The 26,900-nt window shown below is 43.4% G+C and overlaps 1 protein-coding gene across 2 annotated transcripts in view; it reads right to left on the bottom strand.

Moving 5' to 3' along the window:
- KLF12 (KLF transcription factor 12) overlaps positions 1 to 26,900 on the bottom strand; it is a 250,899-nt gene that overhangs the window by 84,999 nt on the left and 139,000 nt on the right. For both annotated transcript variants that reach the window (XM_070942835.1, XM_070942834.1), the window contains one exon: positions 4,933 to 5,068. In XM_070942835.1, coding sequence (XP_070798936.1) covers positions 4,933 to 5,068 — 136 coding nt within the window. The remainder of the gene's footprint in view (positions 1 to 4,932; positions 5,069 to 26,900) is intronic.

Here is a 26,900-nt window from a genome sequence, read left to right as displayed (position 1 = left end):
ATTCAGTCCCAAATGCGGCTCAGGTAGGACCAAGCAAGGAGCTTCAGAGCACTTTCAGACAATCAGTCTTTCTGATGTCCGGCCTTTCTGGATCGTAACTTGGTTTGAGCTATTTCTAAAGCAAAGTAGGAGAATACGCCTCTATGTCTTGGAGGAGGCTCGTCCTTCATCCATTTCTACCTCTCTGAACTAGAAGAATCTGGGTGGAGAAAAAGCAACAGAGAAATTCTGGAGATTTGACTGGACATCTCCCTCTCGCCAAGCAGGAGAATTAGCATCTCCCCATTCTCCCCAGAGCACAACAATTGGGACTGATCTGCATACCAGAGGAGGGACTGTCCCTTGTCTGGCAACCTCAAGTATTCACAACCGGTTTCCATAAATGATACCGAGGCAAACATTAACAATGAGAATGCAGAAAAGTATCTTCCTGCTTATTTCAAGCTTGACCAATGTCTTCACTGGGAAAAAAACACACACAAAGAAATAAACAGCCAACCAACTAACCAACCAACATGGCAGCATTGAGGCAGTAAAAGAGAATTCTAATGCAGAGAAACGCTTCTCCTGGCATAGTAATGAGGAGAAAATGCACTTCACTTTGCCATACCAACCACTTCTCTCTTCATTTACAGTTATTTATAGAGGACATTCAAATTCAGTATCATCCATTGTAGGCATTTGAGCAAATGTTCAGAGTAGCCCTTTGCATTTTAACTGCTAGAAGTGGAATTAAGCATTTCTGTTCTAGAGTGGTCCCACAAAAACAAAACAGACCCTCTGTTCCTCTCTCCAGGTATAGGTAGGGTTTGACAGCGTCCTCTCCAGTATCTCTCTCGTGTTCTGGTTGGCTTCAAAATAACAGCTGCTGAAAAGCCTTGGGGTTCAGCCTACCTGTGATGACTCTGGGCCCGGCACAGAGATAACACAAATAGCTGTCAGTTCAAACCGCCCCTTTATTGCTCCAAATTTCCCCAAACGCTCCCATGCTTTTGGCCAGTCCCAGAGCAAAGTGATGTCAAACCCCCACACACACCTCAAGCAGCCTCTGGCTGCAAATAGTCGAGCCCAGTGCTGTGTACACCAAGGCTGCACAGCAATAAATCCAACAGGGCAAATCAAGGAGTTCAGGAAGCAAAGGATCCAGGTAGTTAGTCCAGAAAGCCAGAAAGAATGTTTGGGAAGTTCAAACATCAGCACTCAACACTTCGGGAACTCAGTATTTGTTCCCGACAAATGCCCCTCCCCACAGCATCTCCTTAAGTCTCATTCCCCAGGTGTGCCTTGTGAAGATGGGTGGGGCACTCTTCTCCCGAGTAGCCTGCTCAGTCTACGCTGTTCACGCCTTCTCTCCACTCTCCAAGCTCTTGGATCAGGAGGGGGTGGTCCTTACTCCTCGCCTGAACTCTGTCTCTCATGTTCATCCTGCCCCCGTTCCTCCCTGTCTAAAACCTGTCCTAATACTGAAAAGCCCTGGCCTGACTGGCCCTGCCCTTCCCCATTTTCCTCCAAAGCCAACAAAGCCGCCCCCTCAATCTCTGTTGGCTCAGGTTCCAGCTCGTGTTCCCGCGCAGATTCAGGATCCGATGGGGGCATGACACTACCCTTGTCTTCCTTCCAGAACCCATAGAAGCTAAGGGTACAATGCTGCTGATCAATTGGTGCACAGATCTCCTCTGACTTCCCTGCTCTGTCCCGTTGGCCTTGCTCTGCCCCAATCCTCTAAATTCAGATTGCTTTACAGAGAACACATTCCTGCGTTTGTTCCTTGAGGAATATTTGCTAGCATCAGCATGTTAATGCCTCTGATCATGCACTGAATTAAACACACATGCAGAGGCAAGGGAGGGTCATCCATAGTTCAGCAACATTGCATGCCGATGCATAAAAATAGCTATTTTTACACTAGGAAGGAAACACGAAAAAGCGATTCCACAGATGGGAAACTCGAAGAGGCAGTAAATGGCACTTGCAGCAACTTAACTCCATTTAGTTCTTTACAAAGTTTTATTGATACATAGCCCCATATATAACTCTTAGCAGTTCACCATAATCACAAAGTACAGTACAATACTTTCTTTTGTGCTTTTTGTGAGCTTCTTCAAGCCCTAAGTTTAGCTGATTTGGATCCTCTCTATCACAGAACATGGTTTATTAAGAGATTTTCCAACTCAAGGTTTTCAAACTGTGATCAACATCAACAACTCAACATCTCCTGATCATGCTAGTCTTGGATTCTGTCCAACTCTGAATAAGAGACTCCATTCCAGGATCTGGCTGTCAAGTTCTCCTTCACTCCTAAAGACATATCTTGGAGAAAGACACCTTCAACCTGTATAACAACAGGAGGGCAGGCTGAACTAGCATTGCAGATGACCCTACCAAAAGCACCTAGAATTATTCTTATCGCCACACAATTGTTAATTTAACTAACTTTATTTATGCTTCCTCTTGGGAGTGATGTGGTGGCCTAGAGGTGGAGCTCTCGTCTCACAATCAGGAGGCTGTGAGTTTGAGCCTAGGTAAAGGCAGATATTTCTCTCTCTCTGGGCACACCGAGAATATATCTGCCGAACAAAAACTCCACATTATCAACAGGAAGGGCATCCGGCCATTAAAACACTCTGCTAGCTCCATTCATAGTAGGTATTTCATATTCCCTGTTTATACTCATATAAAAGATCACAGTTTTTAAAAAAGGGGAGGTGCTGGTCCCAGATTTCATAGGGACCGTTATTATTATATGCCACATATGAATTAGGAAGCTACATAAATGTGATGAATGAATGAATAGTTCCAGAAATTAAATTCAGGAAATGTTCTATAATGATGTACATTAGTTTTTGCCAGTTGTATCTACATGTATATATACTTGGTAATAAGCCACAATAAATCTTTTTTTTTCTTATTGGTTTAGCTGCATACTTTCTATATATATTTTCATGATCTTGACACACTTACAAATAGCATTTCCTTGAGTATCTATCAAAATCCAAATTTATATATTTATTTTAAATTGTTTTTAAATTTTGTGAGTATATGTTTGTTTTAATATGGCTGTACACCGCCCTGAGTCCTTCGGGAGAAGGGCGGTATAGAAGTTTAGTAAACATAAACATTCAGTTGGCCAGACTCCACCCCGCAAGGGATTATAGGATTGTTAAAAGATGATGATGATTTATGCTTCCACTTTCACAAACAAGCAAAAATTCAATTCTTTGCTCACTCTCAAAGAATTGCACAGAATCCCCAAAATACAACCAATCCTCATCTGTTTGACTGAACAGAAAAAATGTGCATGAGAAAAAAGAGTTCACACACTTGCAGGCAAAACTATCCTCTACTAACTGATTTCTCAAAACCAGATGGGTGTTGACCAAACAAACAGAGACAAAAGGAGCTAGGAATTGCCTTAAACAACTATGACCATTTTGCTTGCTTCAAAGACTCATTCTGGCTTGCTCAATACAACGCGGTTAAAAGAAATCAGACTTCTCCAGCCTCATGCGCAAAGCAGTACGAAACTGCCCCAATAATCTTTTACTTGCGTACAGAAAGGACTCTGAGTTCTGTTCTGCTAATAAAGTGATCTGATGGTAAATCAGTGTGAAGCCTCACTGCGTATTTGCACCATCTATCTAAGCAGGAACTATGGAAAGGGTTTCAAGAGAGAATGGACTTCCTTTGCAATGAATCCAATCTATTGCTCAGACAGATGCCCAGAAAAATCTTCTCCCCAATCCTACAAGTACACTTTTGAAAAAGCCTTTGTATCAGGGGTGGGTTCTACTTACGTTTACTACTGGTTCGCATAATGCCTGCGTGCTTGCTTTGCTCACACATGCGTGCGCTCTTCTGCGCATGCACAGAAGCTTCTGCGCATGCGCAGATCGCCTATGATGACATCCGGGTCAATGGGCGGAGCCTCCCGCCGGTTTTACTTGTTGTGACCCAGGCCCACGTAGTTGATATTAAATGCAAAACAGTTCCAAAAAACAAACAGATTTTATTAAAACAGCTGAGAATTAACTCATTCTCAGCGTATTCTAAATGAAATGAAAGCAAAGTCCTTAAAACACCAGTCTTTAGTTTATCTCTGACCTTGGGATAATTAGGCAAACTGCCAAAGGCTTTTCTTGCCAACAATTCAGGAACAGAAGAAATAACTACAGCCAAACAAGAAGCAATTCTCTCAATGGTTGTTTTCCGGCAAAGAGGCCAAGAGCTGTTGCTGGCCTTTTAAGCCTTATGGGAGGGGCCAATCATCTCTTGGCCCTACTCCCCAGTCGTCCTCTCTGCTTTAGCTGCTCCTGCCTTCTGGCAGCTCTTCTCATACATGCACTAGGAACAGGCTCCTCCTGTTCTTCTGCCTCTCTACTGTCAGCCTCTGGAGGCTCCAAAGTCCGCACATCACTCCCCCGATGGCCCTGGCCCCATCTCTGCCTCCAACGCAGAGCGCTCATCTGGGCCTTCCCCAGCCTTCAGGACTGGCCCATGTTCCTCCCCAGCCTCTTCACTGTCCAACTCTGCTGCCAGCTCCACAGGCTGCTGGCGGACCACAACATTACTACCGGTTCTTGTGAACCGGTCCGAACCGGGGGCAACCCACCACTGCTTTGTATTCTTGAAGAGTTACAATTCATTTCCAATAAACAACTCAAAACAAATAAGAAGGAAAAGAAAGAAGTAAACCCAGAATGTTTCCTTGCAAAGCAGAAAAGATCTACCAGAAGACACCTTTAAGTTGGCGCAGACAAACAGAGACGTCTTTAAAATACAGTATCATCAGTTGAGTTTCTTCTGCCATTTGAAATAACCCCTAACCTCTAACCGGGCCTGGCCTGGCCTGGCCAATCAGAGGTTGGCTGTCTACTGAATGGCATGTGATGAGGTATTCCCACCTTGGCATCAGCCTGAAGACTCCATACTTACTCTTGAACAGCTCTGGCTATTGAGAGGGCTGTGGATCCAGTCTCATTCACGCTATCCAAAGTCACATTAGGTAGGTCATCATCATCACTGTCGCTTTTGATCTGTCTGGGAGACAGGCCACGAGGTTCCATTTGTGCTGGGAATCAAGGAAACACAATTGATTAACAACAGCACTGCAACATTAATATTGCTCTGTAACAACATTAAGATGGGTACGGTCCCTCTATTCGGCATATGCCATCAATGTATTTCTTATTCTTGTTTAGATCTCAGGAACAGCTCCCAAGAATTTATTTAAAAAGACATACAGTTTAAACAATGAAAGGTATGAGTTTCTACAGCCAGAAATACAGTGGTGGTGCTTTGGAAAATCATTTGACCCCCTCTTCTTTGTGACAGCCTCTCAAATACTGGAATACTGCTATCATGTTACCAGGGGTGGGCTCCAAAAATTTTAGCAAGGGGTTCTCTCTCCGGTTGCTGGGTGGGCATGGCCATTGTGGGCGTGGCCTAGTTGGCCTCCTGCATCATGGGGGGGGGGCTTTTTACCTCGAGCCTCCAAGAGGGCAAAAACAGCCTCCCCAGGCTCCAGAGGCCCTCTGGAGGCTGGAAACAGGCATTCCCAAACTTCTGGTAGGCCCGTTTTTTCGTCCTCCCCAGCCTCCACATGTGCCCTACACTTACCTGCATCCAAAATGGGCCGTGTGGGAACTCCTGGGAGGGGAGGGGTGGGCAGGGCCAGCCAGGAGTGGGATTTGGGGGTTCTCTGAACTGCACAGAATCTTAGCTAGAGGTTTTCCCGAACCCCTGTGAACCCCCAGCAGCCCACCCCTGCATGTTACCCCTAGTCCTTCTTTTCTCTAGACTAGCCAAACCCAAATCCTGCAATTAATATTATATGTAATTAATATTAAACAGCCAGGCTACCTCTCCAGTTGCGGGGGTCGGGTGGGGGTGGGGGTTGACATTCAGGACCAGGATGTGGCCCAACAGGATGGCTGCAACCCCCGCCTGAGCAGGCATCACCTTCTATTGTGCCTCAGAGAAGTGGTAATAAACTTCACTCAAGCGACTGAGGCTTTAACACATCTGCAATCAGATAAAAATGTGCAGGTCCACAATAATAGTTGCACAATGCAAATATTGAAGCCGCACAAATATTAGAGTAGTTGATCTAAATCAAGGCTGTCAAACTCCCGGCCCATGGGCCGGATGCGTCATGTTCTGGCCACGCCCACGCCCGGTTTAGTGAAGGGGGAAAAAGTCCCGATATGTTACATGATGCTGCCGTGATGACATGAGTTAGACCCCCCCGATCTAAATAATGAACCAGTCACCATGGGTCAAAAAAAAAAATTTCTTCTAGAAGTTGAACTTCAGATCTTGACCCAATGTTCCTATTTCTCTTTCCTTTGTCAATTCTGAGTATAATGTGCCTTCTCCATTAGCACTATCAAATAACAAGTCTTGAGTCCTTCCCCCCCCCACCCCAATTTTTAGTAAATAACTAAATGGCACGGGATGAGGCTCTAAGCAACAAAGTGTGTGCGTCATTCTCATGGCATGTCACTGCTGCCCTGGAATTAAAACACAACAACACACAAACAAATGAAAATGTGTTGTCCTTTTGCTAGCGTCTAAACCGGTTGTCTACAAATGCAACTGCTCCTCCTGTAGTAGGACAGGATCAGTACTGTTTTTGAGCAAATTTAGGGGTATCCTCAATTTGAGGTCCTCTCCCTTGGCAGAGGCCTTGTCTATCAACATTGTTTAAATGACAAAGATAATAAGAGGTAAATGGTGTTGTTGCCAGGAAGCCTGTCTATATAGGGTAGAATATAGACTGATATACATGATGGGAGGAAACAGGAGAAGATTCCTCATAGCAGTTCCTCAAAGAAGTTCGATGAGTGATGAAGATTTGGTAAGAAGGGTTTGCCTTGGGACAACACAAAGCAGATGCAATGTCTAGAATTTAAAATGGTGGAGTGATCACTCAAAAGATTGTTAGTTCAAGACCCAAGTACCGCAAGATGGGGTGAGCTCCCATTCTTTCCCCAGCTCCTGCCTATCTAGTAGTTCAAAATCTTGTAAATGCAAGTAGATAAATAGGTACCACTTCAGTGGGAATGTAACAGCATTCCATGCACCTTGGCATATAGTCATGCCAGCTACATGACCATGGAAACATCTTCGGACAACTTTGGCTTCCTCAGCTAGGAAATGGAGATGAGCACCACTCCCTAGAGTTGGACACAACTGGACAGGAGAAACAATTACCTTTTCAAAACAACGCAAGTGCCTCCATTGTAACTAAAATCCCCTCCATGTTGTTTGCTTTCCTCCCGTATATTCTACCTGTGGGTTTCTGTGATTTGAAAACATCAGACAGCTACCATAAAACTCAACTCTTACTTAAAAAGAAAAATTTCTGGCCGAGCCAACCTTAGAAGGTTAAAACATTCACATTTTAAAGGCAATCTCGATGGTTTTTTAATAGGTTGGGTCAATAATGTCAATTGCCTAAACTAACCTCAAAACAAATCATGGATTTTTAGATCTCTTGGTTGTTGTTTTTTTCCTCCCTATGTCCTATTGTGGAATGTGGTTAGAAACCTTTGATTCATAGCAAGATGAGGGCATCAATTTTCAATATTCTGTTAGCAAATTAAAGGCAAAGAGCTACCTTCAGCATTGAGGTCTATTTGCAAACGATATTCCATCAACTTCATCACTTAGCTGTGACTTTAAAATGGCAGCTATATTATCTTGCCCTTTCCGAATTATGCAACTAATTATGCAGTAAGCTTGTTAATGCCACAGGATTATCGTTTCTTGGACCTGAATGCTGAATATTAACCTTCTGTTGTGCAGAAGGAAAGAGGGAAGGAGAAGAAAATTGCTGGGAGGTTCTGACACAACTCTAACGTTGTGCTGTGTGAAGAGCAGTCTATTTCAGGTCTTGTGTAAGTGTCTCTCAATCTTGGCCACTTTGAGATATGTAGACTTCAACTCCCAGAATTGCCCATGTTGAAGTCCACATATCCCCAAATGGCCATGGTTGAAAAATACTGGGTCAATGCTTCTAATGGAATGGCCGCACCCAAGAAGACCAAGGTCTTCATAGGCCTCCTAAAGAGAATGATCAGGTAGAACATAGAACATCTGAGTTGGAAGGGACCTTGGAGATCTTCTCATCCAACCTCCTGCTCAAGCAGGAGACTTTTGAGCAGCCATTTCAGACAAATGGCTGTTCAGTTTCTTCTTAAAAGCCTCCAGTGATGGGAGTACCTACAACTTTTGAAGTTGAAGCTTTGAGGTATGCTGGGGCTGTCCTATTTAGGAGGGGAGAGGAAGCAAAGAGAAAGAAGGGGAATGATTGATATATGAGAAGCATATCAGGAAAAAAATTCTGAGTTGGAAAAATCTCAGGTAGCTTCATGGTTTGTCTTCTGTTGGATGTTTTGTGAGAAAATCCTCATCCTCACAAAAATTCCTAACTAGTTGGTGCTCCAAATAGGTAGAGAGAAGTAGACTCTGGATCAGACACTTGTGTGGGACCTCCATAGCTCACATTCTACCCATGAAGAAACCTGAGAAGATGGCCACATTTCTAGTTTTCCTTCCACAGCTTCTTAAATTTTGAAGGCTCCATCTGGTTGGGAATTCAAATTCTGGCCAAACATTCCCAGTCTATGAGTTGGCTGAAGCAGCTTTTGTGAACCCTGCCACACAGCCTGGGCACAATGCTTCCTGCCTTAAACTCTGGCTTATGTCTTCCCATATTCCTTCTGCATTTTAGTGCCCCTTTTCCCCTTTCAGATCTTCTGCTAATAGGAGGACCATATGCCTGCTTATTCACAAAGAAGATTCTTTGTAAATGTAAACACTCTGTCCAGGCAGAAGTCCAAAATTTTTCCAAATGGTCAGGATTTAAGAAGCAGCTAGAAAAAAAAAATTGGAGTGCAACATTCTTTGGATGCATCATTTGGATGGAAAAGAAATTGCATTGGTTCTCACTCACTTTTTTGATTTATTTTTCATTTAGTCTCATTTCATTTAGTAAAGGGGTCTCGATGGCTTAGCAGCTAAAGATGCTGAATTTGCCAGCTAGAAAGTTGACAGTCTAGGTTCGAGACCCAAGCGCTGCGGGATGGGGTGAGCTCCTGTTACTTGCCCCAGCTCCTAGCAGTTCGAAAGCATGCAAATGCAAGTAGATAAATAGGTAGGAAGGTGGATTGTACGTAGAGTTGGAAGGGACCTTGGAGGCATCGGCCTCCCAGGTCCCTTCCAACTCTATTCCATGGGCATCAGCGTATAGTCATGCTGGCCACATGACCATGAAAAATGTCTTTGGACAAGGCTGTCTGTCTCTGCTAAAATGAGCAGTACCCTCTAAAGTCAGACATGACTGGGCGGGGAAACCTTCTACCTTTACCTATGCCTGCTTATTCACAAAGAAGATTCTTTTTAAATGTAAACAGGTTGTCCAGAGAGAATTCCAAAATCTATCCAAATGGTTAGGACTTAAGAAGCAACAAGAAAAAAAATCGGGGTGCAACCTTATCCAGATGCATTATTTAGATGGACTTGGGAGGAAAAGAAATTGCCCTCGTTCTCACTCATTTAACAGAATAACAGCATTGGAAGAGACACTGGAGGTCTTCTAATCCACCCTCTTGCTCCAGCAGGAAAACCCTATACTATTTCAGACAAATGGTTGTCCAATCTCTTCTTAAAAACTTCCAATGATAAGAGCACCCACGAGCATCTGGAGGGAAGCTGTTCTATTGATTAATTGTTCTGTCAGGAAATTTTTTCTTAGTCCTAGGTTGGTTCTCTCCTTGATTAGTTTCCATTCATTGCTTCTTGTTCTGCCTTTAAGTCAGTTGTGGGATTCAAAATTTTTTTACTACCGGTTCTGTGGGCATGGCTTGGTGGGCGTGGCATGGCTTGGTGGGCGTGGCTTGGTGGGCATGGCAGGGGAAGGATCCTGTAAAATCTCCATTCCCACCCCACTCCAGGGGAAGGTTACTGCAAAATCCCCAGTTCCTCCCGATCAGGTGGGACTCGGGAGGCAGAGAATAGATGGGGGCGGGGCCAGTCAGAGGTGGTGTTTACCGGTTCACCGAACTACTCAAAATTTCCACTACCGGTTCTCCAGAACTGATCAGAACCTGCTGAATACGACCTCTGCTTTAGGTGCTTTGGAGAATAGGTTAACCCCAGTGGTGAAATCCAATTTTTTTTACTACCGGTTCTGCGGGCATGGCTTGGTGGGTGTGGTGTTGCTTGGTGGGCGTGGCCTGGTGGGCATGGCAGGGGAAGGATACTACAAAATTCCCATTCCCTCCCCACTCTGGGGCCAGCCAGAGGTGGTATTTGCCGGTTCTCCAAACTACTCAAAATTTGCGCTACGGGTTCTCCGAACTGCTCAAAATTTCCACTACCGGTTTTCCAGAACCTGTCAGAACCTGCTGGATTTCACCCCTGGTTAACTCCCTCTTCTTTGTGGCAATCCCTGAGATATTGGAACACATACTGGAAGGTATTGAATCATTAATACCTTCAGGATCAACTCTGATTTTACAGTCTGTTTTTTCAGATTTATTTTTGGTTTAACCTCATTACTAATGTCTTATTCTATAGAGCCCTTCAGGCCTGAGAAACAGCACACATGTGTATGTACAGTATGTGTGGGGAGAGCATAAATTTAAAAAAAAAATGCAGACCATATGATGTGCAATGCATTGGTAAACAGCGTTCTCCCCAGAGCGTTCTCTTTTTAAAAATTTCAAACATGGCAATCACGAATACCTTCAGGACCAACTCTGATTTTACAGAGTCTATATAAACAGCGCCATAAATGCATCCGCATCCCTCACAGCTGTATCCAAGTATAATATAAATCTTGTTGGTTTCTTCTTTGAAACCCGTGATGTTCCCTCTGGGGAGGGAGGGGGGAGATGCAGAGGTTTTCAGTAGGGTTTAAAATCACGTCCGTTGACTTGAACAGAGCAATGGGTTTGTTCCATATACAGCCTGCTGGATCGAGAAGAAACTGGCAATTTTTGCATGGCTGTGTTGTGTTTTGCATGGCTGTCTCTCTCTCTCTGGCTGTGATCAGGCGGCACATGACGTGAAAATACACACAATTTCCTACTGTACTGCAAATTAAAAATATGCGGGCCAGTTGATAAGGGATTAGAGATTACCATTTCCCATTGGACTATGCGCTGGGAAAATTGGATGCTTCGGTACCTGTACCCCGAGAACGTGGATTTTGGCGATCATGAGGATACATCCAAAGAACCAAATCTTCCTTTCTTATGTATAGCACAGAGTGAAATATTGTATATGTTGTTTGTAATGTTAGTAATTTAAAATATAAAATGAAAAAAAGTAAAAAAAAAAAAATAGAGATTACCATTTATCGTGCTTCAAATTTCTTAGCTCAAAGTGCTATGCAGGAGTGGTGAAATCCATTTTTTTTTTACTACAGGTTCTGTGGGCGTGGCAGGGGAAGGATACTGCACAATCTCCATTCCCATCCCACTCCAGGGGAAGGATACTGCAAAATCCCCATTCCCTCCCCAACTCCTGGGGGAAGGATATTGCAACAATAGTCAAGAAGATGACAGGACAACCCAGTTGGAAGGGACTTTGGAGGTCATCTAGTCTAACCCCCTGCTCAAGCAGGAAACCCTATACCATTTCAGACAAATGGTTGTCCAATCTCTTCTTAAAAACCTCCACTGTTGGAGCACCTACAACTTCTGGAGGCAAGTTGTTCCACTGATTAATTGTTCTGTCAGGAAATTTATCCTTAGTTCTAGGTTGGTTCTCTCCTTGATTAGTTTCTATCCGTTGCTTCTTGCCCTCCGTTCAGATGTTTTGGAAAATGGGTTGATCCTCTCTTCTTGGAAGACTGGTATCATATCGCCCCTACTCCTTCTTTTCATAAACTAGACCAGTGGTGAAATCCAATTTTTTTTGCTACCGGTTCTGTGGGTGTGGCTTGGTGGGCGTGGCAGGGGAAGGATACTGCAAAATCTCCATTCCCACCCCACTCCTGGGGGAAGAATATTGCAAAATCTCCATTCCCACCCCACTCTGGGGCCAGCCAGAGGTGGTATTTGCCGGTTCTCCAAACTACTCAGAATTCCCGCTACCAGATCTCCAAACTGGTCAAAATTTCCGCTACCGGTTCTCCAGAACCTGTTAGAACCTGCTGGATTTCACCCCTGCTATGCAGATGGTTCTGCTTACAAAGTTCTTTGAAAGTTGTTTTGGTGAGCAAAGGTGAATAGGTCTTGCTCCCCACGCACCACTGAAGCAATTATCCTAGTTGCCTGCCCAAACACACACACACACACACACACACACACACACACACACACACACAAATACCCTGCTGAGAAAGCTTATCAAACTGCTGTTATATTGCACTCCATAATTTCTGCCTGAGTTACATCTCAAGCTGTTTGCATGACAAAAGGGAAATTGTAAAGGAGGCCGAGATTATAACCCGTAAGGCCAGATCCGAGACCTGGATGACAACAGTCAAACAAACGGATCAGCCTAAGATTCTAAATAGCCGAGTGCCATATAAACAAATCAACTCAAAACACAAAGGCTTTATCTTCAATAAAATCCCGCAGTTTAAATTGCTAGCAGGTTTTGATCTCAATTCCAGCTGAGCTCCTTGGGGAGATCACAAAAGTCTTCAATTTCTGTAGGCCTGCTTGCCAGAAATTCCTCAGACAAGGCATATTAAGAAGCTCCGAATCTTGCAAAAGGGGGAAATTATCTTCTAACTCTCCAATGCCAAAATGAGTTGCTTGTGGATAAGGAAGAAAGTGTATTGGCGGCGGCTATCTCTGGATTCTAGATGAGCAGATTTCTAGCAGGTACAAGCCAAGAATAAAAACATTAATCTGAACAATCATCCAGATCACTGTATGAATGGGGGCGGGGGGGGGGGGAATAGCAGCGTTTGCTTCTACTCAAATTATTAAGTAAGTTTTTTTTCCTGACTTTTTGCCAAAGTGAGCAGCTAGAAGAATCTTGAATTTTTAATGCAATCTAACAGGTGTGAAAGTTAATGTAAAGAGTATTTTTAATGACTTCCCAAGTAGGAAGGTGTTAAGTATTAAGGAAGGTACTAATCAAAGACAGATGCAACCTAGAACTAAGGAGAAATTTCCTAACAGTAAGAACAATCCACCAGTGGAACAGCTTGCCTTCAGAAGTTGTAAGTGCTCCATCACTGGTGGTTTTTAAGAAGAGACTGGACATTGTGTAGGGTATCCTGCTTGAGCAAGGGGTTCGAATAGAAGACCTCCAAAACCTTTTCCAACTCCGATAATCTATGTTCTTTGTTCCATGTTCTGTTCTAAGTGATATTTTGACCAAGTGATGGTCCTAAGACATCATATCTAAGGGACTTCATATGCACGGATTTTTCTTTTCTTACTTTAGGATCTAGCTGTACCTCTGATTTATTCTGACGTTCCGTTCTGCATTGGCCAACCTGATGTCAGCTGACATCATTGCATGGAACTGTTCTCCTGTCCCATTTACAGCCCTGAGCAATTCATTTCCTCCACTGGGGTACAGACCTCCTACGAAAAGGTCGATGATATCCTTCTAAAATTGTGGTCATTACAGTATTTTACATTTGCCAATTCCACTTTCCGAAGAAGTGCTTCTTTTTTTATATTGGGAATCTCTCCAGGTTCATCTGTTCTGGCTGACCCTGTACTTTGAGAGAAATTAGAACTTCATTTTCTCTTTGATGTGTGGCCAGGGTGCCTTTCATTGTGCTTTTCTACTCTTCCTACACTCTTTTTCTTCTTAACAAGAATAACAAGAGTTGAAGGAACCTTGGAAGTCTTCTACTCCAGCCCACTGCTCAGACAGGGAAACCCAATCCCATTTCGGACAATTGGCTGTCCAATCTGTTCTTAAAAACCTCGAGTGTTGGAGCCCACAATTTCTGGAGGCAAGTCATTCCACTGATGAATACCGGTAGTTGTCACCGTCAGAAAATTTCTAGGAAGTTCTAGGTTGCTTCTCTCCTTTGATTAGTTTCCATCCATTGCTTGTTGTCCTGCCTTCAGGTCAGTGGTGGGTTGCCCCTGGTTCGGACCGGTTCATAGAACTGGTAGTAAAACCAGAGGGAGGCTCCACCCACCGACCCCAACGTCATCAGAACGCTTCTACGCATGCGCAGAAATGCACGCATACACGAGTGAGGTGAGCACGCCTGCACGGCCCCATTGCAAACCGGTAGTAAAGGTAAGTAGAAGCCACCTCTGCTTCAGGTGTTATGGACAATAGGTTGCCCCTCTCTTCTTTATGGCAGCCCCTAAAATATTGGAACACTGCTATCATGTCACTCCTTTGTTGTTGTTTGTTGCGAAATTGTGTCCGACCCATCGCGACCCCATGGACAACGTTCCTCCAGGCCTTCCTGTCCTCTACCATCCTCTGGAGTCCATTTAAGCTCATGCCAGCTGCTTCAGTGACTCCATCCAGCCACCTCATTCTCTGTCGTCCCGTTCTTCTTTTGCTCTCAATCTTTCCCAGCATTACTTTCTTCTCCAGTGCATGTCACTCCCGTAAATACCTAATTCCTGCAACTTTTCTTCCTATATTTAGCCTTCAATCCCCTAATCATTTTTGTTGCTCTTCTCTGCACTCTTTCTGGAGTCTCAACATCTCTTTTATATCATGACAACCAAAATTGGATGCAATATTCCAAGTGTGGTCTTACCAAGGCATTATAAAATGGTATTAACACTTCACATGATCATGATTCTATCTATCCCTCTGTTAATGCAGCCTAAGATGTTGTTATTGTTGTTATTGTAGTTCTTTGGCAGTTGCTGCGCTTATGACATGGCGTCCTACTTAGCTCAATGATAAAAAAAAATGCCTTCCTGAAATCCAAAGAACTCCTCATTCCTAAGCAGAAATCCCAGCATTCCAAGGTGATTTTTCTCCTGTCTCTGGAAAATGTCCTCCATATCTCCTTAGCTATCTTCGTAGACTGCACCTTCATCATTCCTTCTTCCTTTATTTTAACCTTGATTCTCCAAGAATCCCACCCTATCATCTCTTTGGATGCCTTGTTAGCTGTGGGTGGTTTTCCTAACACAGAACACAAGTCCTCCATCACGGCTTCTATTGCTTCGGTTTCCTGGTAAACAGGTTCTCAAGTCAGTCGACATTAGCTCAGACCCCGTTTGAGTTGTTTCCCCTCAACGTACATCGCTTCACGCTCGCTTTCACCACAGTTCATTTGCCAACCTCATGTTCACTGCATTCTTGTTGTTTTGAATTCTTTTTTTTTTTTTTTGGTCCCCTTCTTGTTTTAACACCCAGAAATGATCTGGTATTACACCCCCTCCCTTCCATACTCCAGAATATTTATGAAGTTCAAAACCACAGATCCCCAGTGGGTTCCACTGTTTATACCTTTCTACATTAGCAAGAAGAGGGGGGAGAAAAAAATACATGTGAAAATTTTAAACATCTACCTTTAATCCTCCGTAATGGATTGTGCCCGTGATATTTATACATGATATAAATATCAATAACCTACCTCGTGAAATGACACCGAAGTTTCTAATTAAGCTACTAATAAGCCGATTCAGCTGACAGAACATGATGAACTGGCTATGCATAATTGGATTTTTCTACTCTCCCAGCACCCTCCTTGGAGTTGCCGGCACACTCCTGATTGGTGTTCTTCCAACAGCATCCAATCTTTTCCACTTCTACTTTTATGGGTAGTAAGAGAAGGATGTGCTGGAGGACACAAGAGGCTGCTGGAGAACACAGGAGTTCTGCCAGCATTGCTTTTGTGACTTCCAAGGTCCCTCTCAGTAAGTGAGCCCAAATATTTTGGGGATGCAGAGGTGAATAGGAGAAGGAGTGGCAGACCAACCCTGGTGGTGGAATCAAGAGAGGAATCAGCCTAGAATCTTGACGTAGCCACAAACAGGCTGAATCAAACCCCTCTTGAATTCCGGTGAACCATATCTAACACCAAGATAGTGCTAAACCAGGGGTCAGCAACCTGCGGCTCCAGAGCCGAATGTGGCTCTTTGGGCCCTCTGCTGTGGCTCCCTGTCAGGTGATCCCACCACTGGCTGGCCCCGCCCCTCGTCCTCCGCTCCCAGTCACTCCTCCCCTGGCCTGAGAAGTTAAGGGCGATGGTGGGGGATGGAGAAGCGGCCAGGACAGAGACAGAGAGAGGGGGAGAGGGAGAGACATAGAGAGATACAGAGAGGGGGGGGGGAGGGGGGAGGGAGGGGAGAGAGAGATATGTCAAAAGGATTTTGTGGTTCCTGGTATTTTTTAACAACTGGTTCTCTGCCCTAATGACCAGCTGGGTAGGTATGGCTAGAGGGTCATGTGACTGGTGGAAGTGAGTGACATCGAGTTGGCCACACCCACCCAGGTTTTGTGGCTCCCGGTGTTTTCTTTTCTGTGGGAAACGGGTCCAAATGGCTCTTTGAGTATTTAAGGTTGCAGACCCCTGTGCTAAACATTAGTTGAGTAGTTTTCGATGCATAGACACAATTAGTAATAAATTAGTTTAATTGGAACTTCATGTGTGATCTTTTGCCCCTGAAAGGTATAGGGCAAAAAAAATCACGTTTATCTTGAAAACACCTCCTTCTCTCCTCCCCCAAATGGGCCCCTGCCTCACTCTTTGGGATTATGGTCTCATGCAATGCCGCCCTTGGCGATCAGGTGTCAAGGCGATCAGGTGACAAGTGACACTTCCTTGTGTTGTTCTTTCGATGGTATTTCTTGGAATGGTCAAATGTTTGCAAAATTTAGGATGCGAACACAAAGGCCTAAAGCTAAGATGTCACAGGAGGAAATGATCTGAGACCAAAGAAGAGTTATCCTAAATCACTCTTATTGCCTCATCCATTTTCAGCTAAGGGACAGCAGATTCACGGCTCACCTACCCAAAGAGATTTCTGGGAAATATTCATGCCTATAAGTACAGCCTTATATCAAACATAGATACATAAAAAAAACATCAAGCCAAATGCTGGAGCCAAATGAAAAGTGTTGTGAAACATGGACCCCTGGCTGGAACCTGCAGCTCTGATGTTCCCTTCACTTTCTCCCATCTCCATATTTATATCAATCATGATCAAGGACTATTATCACATTGTAGAGTTCTGCTACAGTTCCTGGCCCCCATCATTGGCTATTGCCGCTAGGAATGGAACAAAGAAAGACAGATCATTGGGATATCTATAAAGTTGGAAGTGAGGGTAGTATTATAGAGGTCTAGGACAGTGGTGACTAAGCTTTTTGCCACTGAGTGCCGACACAGGAGAACGCGTAACCCGGAAGAGAGCAGCTGCCCATGCACTTGATGCGCGGCCAGCCGCTCTCTTCCAGGTTTCATCGCATGCATGTGCACTGGCCAGGTAGTCTTCACGCATGCGCGTGATGGAACCTGGGAGAGAGCGGCTGGCTGCATGCATGTGTGTGCTGTCATTAGCTGCACTTCCAGGTTCCATTGTGCGCATGCGCAAAGACCAGTTGGCAGGCGTGCATGCGCGCGATGGAACCCGGAAGAGAGTAGTTGGCCCTGCACATAGGCGCGCCTGACCAGCTGGTCTTCATGCATGTGCATGACGGAACCTGGAAGTGCAGCTGGTGACGGCGCGGGTGCCCACAGAGAGGGCTCTGTGTTCCACCTGTGGCACGCGTGCCATAGGTTCGCCATTACAGGTCTAGGATGTATAAATCCTCAGAGGGCTCCTCTATGGACCATCTTAAGGGAAGTATCTTCTGGGGATGTTTCTCCTTCAAGAAGAGCATAAAACTTCTTGAGATGATGGTGAAGGTGGCAGCCTCTGCTGTTGGAGAAGATTTGGAGAGAGAATTCATGAAACCCTTCTGAAAGGACGATGAGGCAACAAGCTACTCTACTTAACGCAGCTTGTGTTCAAGAACTGCAAATTAGCCCACTGCACTTTATCTTCACAGCTTGTATAAACCTGGTTTCTGCAGGCAGTTTCTAGTTCAGAATATTATACCTGCCAAAGACACCAAATAGGCCAAGTTTAAAACTACCCTAAGGGCCAAAACCAAAAATCCCTCCAGCCTCAGTTCTTTTATGTGGGATTAATGCAAAGATTCTGAGAAACCTTTTATCAAGAGAGAATTATGCGTTGGACATACTCCTCAGACAGGCAGAGACCAGTTGTCCACTCCGTCTCATGCTCCACCAGCCCAGCTTGTTTTTTCTTTTGGTTCACACCTCCCATGGGGTTTAATTCTCTTTCTACAGCAGACGGAGTGGGGAAACTGAGGCAGGCTTTGCCATGGCTACGCTCCTATCCCTTAACTTTTTTAAAATAGAAGCAGAACAGAATCCAAAGACAGGATTTCTTTCTCCAACCTATCTGCTTTCTAATAGGAGAGAACAAGATAGTAAGAAGAAGATACCCAACGATGGAAGAGAGAAGACTCCTTAATTTCAGAAGCAGAAGATGGCAGGGCTTTCATCAGAATGAGTAGAAGAATGTTACCTTTAAGCAAGGGAGAGGGGGGACAGTTAAAAATGGGCTGCACAAATCTGTACAGTCAGTAGGTGGCAGAAAAGAGATTGCGAGCAGATCTTTGGTGCCATCTGGTGGTCAGCTAATTAATTCTAACTCCTACAACTCTAACCCTAACCTAGCATCATAGGTTTCTTATGTTCTAGGCCAGTGGTGAAATCAATTTTTTTACAACCGGTTCTGTGGGCGTGGCTTGGTGGGCATGGCAGGGGAAAGATACTGCAAAATCTCCATTCTCACCTCACTCCAGGGGAGGGATACTGCAAAATTCCCATTCCCTCCCCACTCTGGGGACAGCCAGAGGTAGTATTTGCCGGTTCTCCAAACTACTCAAAGTTTCCGCTACCAGTTCTCCAAACCTGTCAGAACCTGCTGGATTTCACCCCTGTTCTAGGCCAGCCATAACCTTTTAGATATTTCTTGTATTACAATTCCCAGCATTTTTCCCAAGTGGGGATTCTGGGATTTGTAGTATTTCAACCTACTCCCATCCTCTCTGGTAGACAAAGCTTTGGCATTTAGGTTATAAAGGACAATTTTCAGCCTCAGAAACAAAATACTATTTTTTTTTTTCTGTTTTAAGAGAAAAGTGTTTTGTTTCAGGAATACTTATTTCGGATTATTTTTACAAATAAAATAAAATAAAATAAAAGTTTCCCTCTCTTTTTATGTACTTCTCTTCAGTCCTCTGGGCATTATTTAAAGTTAAGACAAACAGTTTGGATTTGGATTTGGACAGTTTGATTAATCTTTGGGTTTGCACGTTTTTCAGATATCCAAGAATGCACTAAAGATATCATAAATAGAATTTACAACCTATGGGAAATCTTCTATTTCTTGCACTGAGAGAATAATGAAAGGAGAAATTCTATAAAGTGCTTGGGCTATTTTTTCCCTCCCTAAATTAATAATGGCAGTATTGGAATACTAATCAAGTACTAAGCACGAGAAGAAAACTATGTCTACAAAACGAGGCAGTTTCAATAGTGAGTGCTCATTATCCACAATATCTTGGAGACAGTCAGCTGCATCCATCCGCTTAAGTTTCACTGCAATGGTTGAACTTCTTGAGAAGATCTTGAGAACCTCACATTTTATCCTCAGGCTATGTTCCTCATCTATAGAAAGGGAATAATTATTCTCTAAATAATTTCATACAGATAAAACTTTTAAATGATAATTTCTTTCACACAGTAGATTTATTTATTTATTTATTTATTTATTTATTTATTTATTTATTTATTTATTTATTTATTTATTTATTTATTCGATTTATATGCCGCCCTTTTCCAGAGACTCAGGGCGGCTTACAATGTGTTAAGCAATAGCCTTCATACTTTTGTATATACCTGCTTAGTAGGGCTTTTGGGCCCCCCTATGCAGTGTTCTTTTTTATACAAAGTCAGCTTGTTGCCCCCACAAACCGGGTCCTCATTTTACCTACCTCAAAAGGATGAAAGGCTGAGTCAACCTTGAGCCTGGTGAGATTTGAACTTGCAGTAATTGCAGGCAGCTGGTGTTACTTAACAGTGCTTTAGTCTGTCTGCGCCACCAAATTGAAAAGAAAGCAGTACAGTATTTGCATAAGAATCTTTATTTGGAAGACAGAAGATCCAGCTTGGAGTTCTTGGAATCCAGATATAAAAGGAAGCTGCTTAACCAGCCGAGAAGCTCCATATATATTTTGTTTTGACCAATTTTGGGGCAACATCTCCAGATCATTCCATTGGTCTCAGTGATGTAATTATGGGACCCAAAGGAAGGTGATAGGATGGCCACACCTAATGGTGCTACATTAATATAACCATTGCCCTAGGAAATTCAATGATACACGCAAGTATAAATGATCCCTCAAAAATAACATTTTTCAAAAAGAAGTTTCACACCACCTGAGAGCCCATGAACAACGTTTTCAGCTACAAACAAACAAACAAACAAACAAATGTGTAAGTGGTACAAAGCATGATAAAAGTTGGCCTGCAAACTTAAGAGACATTTGTAATCTCCAGTTGACCTGTGGAAAAATCTAAGGACGTTCAAAACCATTAATTGAGATTTTTTTCCCCTCTTAGATCTTTAAGCAGGACTACACCCTAAGTAGTTCTGTCTTGCCATGGGTCAGTTTTTAGGTAGGATTTGATACCTCAGCAAAACTCAATAGGATAAGCTTTGGAAAATAGAAACAAAGTAAGGTACTCCCAAACCCTGAATTTTAAAATTAGCATGATTGCTGTGCATCAGATATGATGAATGATAATGAACTTAAGGCATCACAGTGCTTAATACATCATTATGGACATCGCTAGCAGCCATGGGGATGATTAATTCCCACAAACTGCCTTGGCATGACCAAATAGAATGGAAACAAATCTTATCCATTTACTCTCCTGGTGCAATACAAGGTGTTCGTTATCAGTTTTAAGGCCTAAATGGCATGGGGACAATATATTTGCAGGACTGCTTCTCCTTGAGGGTATCTGACTATCCATCCAGGTCAGATAGAGGAAATACACTCCAGATCCCTTCTCTTAAATATTTTCATCGGGTGGGACCTCAGAGATGCACAACCAAGGAAGGAAGGAAGGAAGGAAGGAAGGAAGGAAGGAAGGAAGGAAGGAAGGAAGGTGCTGTGGAAAGCCAATCCCCTCCCCCAGAAGAATGAAATATTTTGGGGAATATTAAAAAAAAGGCAGAATATTATATTTCCCTAAATGACAAGTAGAGAAACATGTTTTTTCTTAAAAGAAAGAAAGCAGACTCAATCTCCCTGCCCCCAGTAGATATTTTGTGCCCATTAAGAAAGACTGGGCCAGCCTATCTACAAGACAAAAGACCTTCAGCTCCAGGGTGAAGGGATTAGGACATGACCCTCCAGGACATAATAGGATTAACCCACTAAGGCACAGAGCTCACTACATTGCACAATCTCTTAAGGACATTGCATCACCCTCAGAAACTTCAACCAAACTTCTCAGACAACCTACAGAGCCAGCTACGACCCTTGCATAGCCCAATGGGAGTCTGACAACAGCCAACAGATTTTTAAATAATTTAATAAACAGATTTTTAATAATTTTAATTACATTTTTCATTACTTTTAACTAATTTTAAATTGACTTTGATGTTTATGTAATTTTTTTTGTCTCCTTTCTTGTAAGCCACCCTGAGTCCTTCGGGAGAAGGGCGGCATATAAATTACATAAATAAATAAACGGAATACATGTTCTTGCACAGGAATAGGAAGCTCAAATTCAAAGCCCAAGGGAAGGTATAGAAACCCCTCACTCTCAACTCCATGTGGTCAGCTACCCAGAACCACCCATGTGCTTGGTGGTTCTGCTTCACCATTAAACCCTCTTTCCAATCAGCCTCCATGTTTACAGTGTCTTTCTCCTGGCTTGGAACTGAACCAGATGGATATTTCTTTCAACAATGCAAAAAAGAAGGTTCTAAAAAATGATTTCAGAAGTACGGCCAAAAGATAAAGAAGAATGACACTGCCCATGATCGGAGTGCTTATGCAGATGTTTAATATCTACTTTCCTTAAACTGGTAGATCCACTCTGTGATACAAAAATACATGGTTTTTTTTTTTTCTGAACTAGCAACCAATTTCATTCTTAAATCTTGGAATCTCTCTGCATTCTTCCACTCAGATCTCCAACCAAGCTGATGGACATCCTTTTGGCTTTGATATCAAAGAAACAATCTGCTTTCCTGCATCCTTCTCTTTGTTCATTCAGAAGGGATGAGTAGGATGATGCTTTCTGGGCATTATTCCTAAAATTCCTCGGTGCCAGTCAGTTGTGCTTCAGGTAACATTGATTGGGATGAGGCTCTGGGCCCACCAGTTGGCAAGAAAAGGGTATCCATGCTTAGCCACCTATCGAGGCAAAATCTGATCTGCTCGTGAGACAATAAAACGTCTCTGCTTGGATGTCAGACCATATGGTGTCTTAATAAGTTAGCAAATCTTTGCCAAGGTTGAACTTCCAAAATAAGGAAAAAGAGTTGAGCCCATCACTATGATGAGCTTTTATCCAAGAAGGTATCTTACATTAAACAACTCAATAAATACACATACTTCTATGAACTAGAATTCCCTTTATTATCTTTTAAGACGCTATGGCAGGGGAGTCAAACTCAATTTCATTGAGGACCGCATCAGGGTTGTGTTTGACCTCAGGGGGCCCGGGTGGGTGGGGACACGGTGGGCATGGCCAGCTCAATGTCACTCGTGTTGGGGGCACCTATGGTGTCCAAGCGCTAAGGCAGAATTTACCTCAGACCCTCCCTCCTTCTCATTATAACCTCTTTTAGGAAATGGTTATTTGTCTAACTAGTTGGTCAGACAATATATAAATCAACAATGTATGTTTGCAGTCAGAAAGGTATTATATTGCTTTAAGACTGTATTGCATCATCCTGTATCCTGATTGGCTAAGCTCTGTAGCCAATGTATTTAAGGGAAGTCAGGATCATGGCTTGTGTGGACACTATACCATTTTACCTGCTTATTTGCTGTAACTCTCTACTTGATCTCTCTGCATGATCGCTGTTTGATCATAGCTACATGTTGCTTTCTACTATTTATTGAATGTTTTGATATTGAACTTGTTCCTGTTTTGAAACTCAAGAACTGTTTTATTGTGTATGACTACAACTGGTAAGAAGACTTTGTACTTGAAATATCCCTGGATTGATCTTTTAACTCTCATCTTATCTGTGTATGACTTGGATTGTTTTTGGACTTTGCTTTACATTTTCTAAAAGTAAAAGACTGCAACAACTCAGTGTGTTTGTATGTTGACTGTGATTGTTCACAACCACTCCCAGTCGTTTTTCATGCATTTACTCAAAGGGTACTCTGCTCAATAACCCACAACATCGGTTATGAGCCAAGAATATCTTTAACAATCTCTTTCCTTCCTTCCTTCCTTCCTTCCTTCCTTCCTTCCTTCCTTCCTTCCTTCCTTTCCTTTCCTTTCCTTTCCTTCCTTTTCTTTTCCTTCCCTCTTCATTCTCCTTTCTTCTTCCTTCCCCTCTTTCCTTATTTTTTCTTCCTTGTTCTCTTCCCATCTTCTGTTCTTTTTCTTTGTCCGTCCTCTTTCTCCTTTTCCTTTCCTGTCCCTCCTTGCATGCTCAAACGCAAAAGGGGAAACATTTCTCCTTTTGTTTTGTTTTTAGTTTGTTTTGATAGTCCTCTGTCAGTGAAAACAGAACCCAGGGGGTGCACACAGCCCCTTTATGGGTAGGGTCTTGAAATCCTGAGATTAAAAGATGAACTTAAACCAGAGGTGGGTGGGCGAACCGGTAGTGGCGGTGGTGGGAGGCTCCGCCCACCCGCCCGGATGTCTCTGTGCATGCACAGAAGCTTCATGTGCATGTGTGCACCCTTGAGCGAACCCATAGCGAACAAAATTGAAACCCACTACTGCAAGATACCTAGAAAATAGACAAATATTTGCAACCCAGTAAGAAGAATACTGGATAGATTGTGGGTGCTTTGACGTTATCTGTTGCTAGTGATACCATCTCCTGCTACCCTTCAATTTAACCAGTAACTTAATTAATTTGATGCACCCAAATTATGTATCCAAATTCTCCATAACGCACAAGTCTCTCTGTATTCAAATCAAGATCAGACATTTTCTGGAAATTAAGCAGTGCAAATCCATTACTTTAGCACAGAACCAAAATTCAGCTGTTTTTCTTGGTCTAATTCCATTCTTTTGCCCCGATAAAATAAAGGCAGAATTTCATTGCTAGGCTCAGAGGGATAATGCAGAAAAAAAAAGGATAAAATTAATGTTCTTTGTAACTCATACTGCCAGGAGTCCCTGAGGAGCATAGCAGATTAAGATGATAATAAACAGACAAATATTTCCTTAAAATATCTACAAGGAAAGACAAAGTATTCCGGCTAAACCCGGTGAGAGTAGATACTATGCTAAGATCCAACTAATATACCTGTGACAGATCAACCGCTTTGGAGAGACCCAAGCAAAATCTTCTTATGGCTAAAAAAAAAATGTGCAAGTTTTCTTTGTGCATGGAAAAAATACCAGGGGTGAAATTCAGCAGGTTCTGACAGGTTCTAGAGAACCGGTAGCGGAAATTTTGAGTAGTTCAGAGAACCGGCAAATACCACCTCTGGCTGGCCCCAGAGCGGGGAGGGAATGGGGATTTTGCAGTATCCTTCCCCTGCAGTGGGGTGGGAATGGAGATTTTGCAGCATCCTTCCCCCAGGAGTGAGGAGGGAATGAGGATTTTACATATCCTTCCCCTGGAGTGGGGAGGGAATGGAGATTTTGCAGTATCCTTACCCTGCCACGCCCACCAAGCCATGCCCACCAAGCCACACCACACCACGCCCACCAAGCCACGCCCATAGAACCGATAGTAAAAAATATTGGATTTCACCAGTGGAAAATACCTAGAGTTTTTTTTCCCCCTTTTTCCCTTCCTTCCCTTCTTCCTTCTTTTTCTACTGAAGGCCATGATGAATGGACTTGCTCTTAGGAAAATACTTGACGATTACCAATCAAAGTTTAAATCAAAAGCAGCTTGCTTCCGAGTGGGGAGGGGGAAAAAAACCGCTCAATTTATTCCATAAAACTTTATGTACACAGCAGCAATGGCCATGAACTTAATGGCCATAATACCGTGTCTACCGAGTAATTTTTATTACAATTTATAGCAAGATTACACATACTCCAGTTTTCAGGCCTTTATGGAGATTTAACAGGACATCGCAGCTTAACAATATGCTCTGGTGCAGCCTCCGAAAAGCGGGTTCAGCCCTTCCAGGCTTACATTTTGTCACTTTCCATCTTAGCTTTCTGAGGTTCTCAAGATCATCAATATCCTTCTCTCCATCAGGCTGTGTTTGTAGAACCTTTACACCAAGACCTTGTCTGTGGATATCCTGGGTTCCTATCAGCCATAAAGACCCATAGGAAAAAAAATGATAACCTACTCCAGAGGTGGTATTCAGCAGGTTCTGACCAGTTCTGGAGAACCAGTAGTGGAAATTTTGAGTAGTTCGGAGAACCGGTAAATACCACCTCTGACTGGCCCCACCCCCATCTATTCTTTGCCTCCCGAGTCCCAGCTGATCGGGAAGAAATGGAGATTTTACAGTATCCTTCCTCTGGAGTGGGGAGGGAATGGAGATTTTACAGTATCCTTCCTCTGGAGTGGGGTGGGAATGGAGATTTTACAGTATCCTTCCCCGGGAGTGGGGAGGGAAAGGAGATTTTACAGTATCCTTTCTCTGGAGTGGGGTGGGAATGGAGATTTTACAGTATCCTTCCCCTGGAGTGGGAAGGGAATGGAGATTTTACAGTATCCTTCCTCTGGAGTGGGGTGGGAATGGAGATTTTACAGTATCCTTCCCCTGGAGTGGGGAGGGAAAGGAGATTTTACAGTATCCTTCCCCTGGAGTGGGGAGGAATGGAGATTTTACAATATCCTTGTCCTGCCACGCCCACCAAGCCATGCCATGCCACGCCCACCAAGCCACGCCCACAGAACCTGGTAGTTAAAAAATGTGAATCTCACCACTACACATAATTCAAACACCCATCTATGGAGATCATTTTTACTCCACCAAAATCTGAAGCCCCCTTTTTTTTCTTCATTATGAGTGGAATACTGCTGAATTCACACTTATTTACAGGAAGCTGAATTCTTGAGAGTGTCAAGGCCTAAATCACATCAAGTATCTAATTTATAACCGATTCACCCTGGAACATAAAGCAAAGCCAGAGGGAAGAAAAGCAATTACAGCTTTGAGCAGCGCACGATGTAAGGGCTCAATGAGAAGCTTTTCAGCCAAGGCTTTCCTAAAAATATCTAGCAAAACCTGGCCAATTTTTCTGCAGATATTTTCTCAGCTGAGGGTCACTCCCAGTTCTCAAAGCTGGGCTTCGTGAGTATCCCCACTAAAAGTGAGAGATTACTAAACATTCTGTGACATCACACCAGTGGTGGGTTCCTCCTGGTTCGGCCCGGTTCGGCCGAGCCGGTAACGGTGACGATATGATGTCACCGAACCGGTTCTCTTTGTTCGGGAGCTAGGCCCCCCGCCCCTCCCTGGCGTTATTCTTACCTTTTATTTGGCCCCATGTAGAGGCAAGCCAGGCACAAGCCAGGAATTTATCTAAGACACTGGGGGAATTAACAGCAAATGGCTGCAGATGAATTCAAAAAGTTCCACTTGGAAATTGAGTTATAAATACTCTGGAATATCATCTGCGTGGCTCATTAGCTAGTCTCTCCAATAACTGGCCCAAAGAGCAGTTAATACACATTCATCTTTGGTTGGTGAACAAAATTGAGAATCAAAAACAAAATCGAATT

The sequence above is a fragment of the Pituophis catenifer genome, unplaced genomic scaffold (assembly GCF_029215685.1).
Source record: "Pituophis catenifer annectens isolate HBS135680 unplaced genomic scaffold, rPitCat1.0.hap2 SCAF_4, whole genome shotgun sequence".
Classification (NCBI taxonomy): domain Eukaryota; kingdom Metazoa; phylum Chordata; class Lepidosauria; order Squamata; family Colubridae; genus Pituophis; species Pituophis catenifer.
Note: the sequence above shows the minus strand (reverse complement) of the source record. Positions and strands in the feature narration are given on the sequence as shown.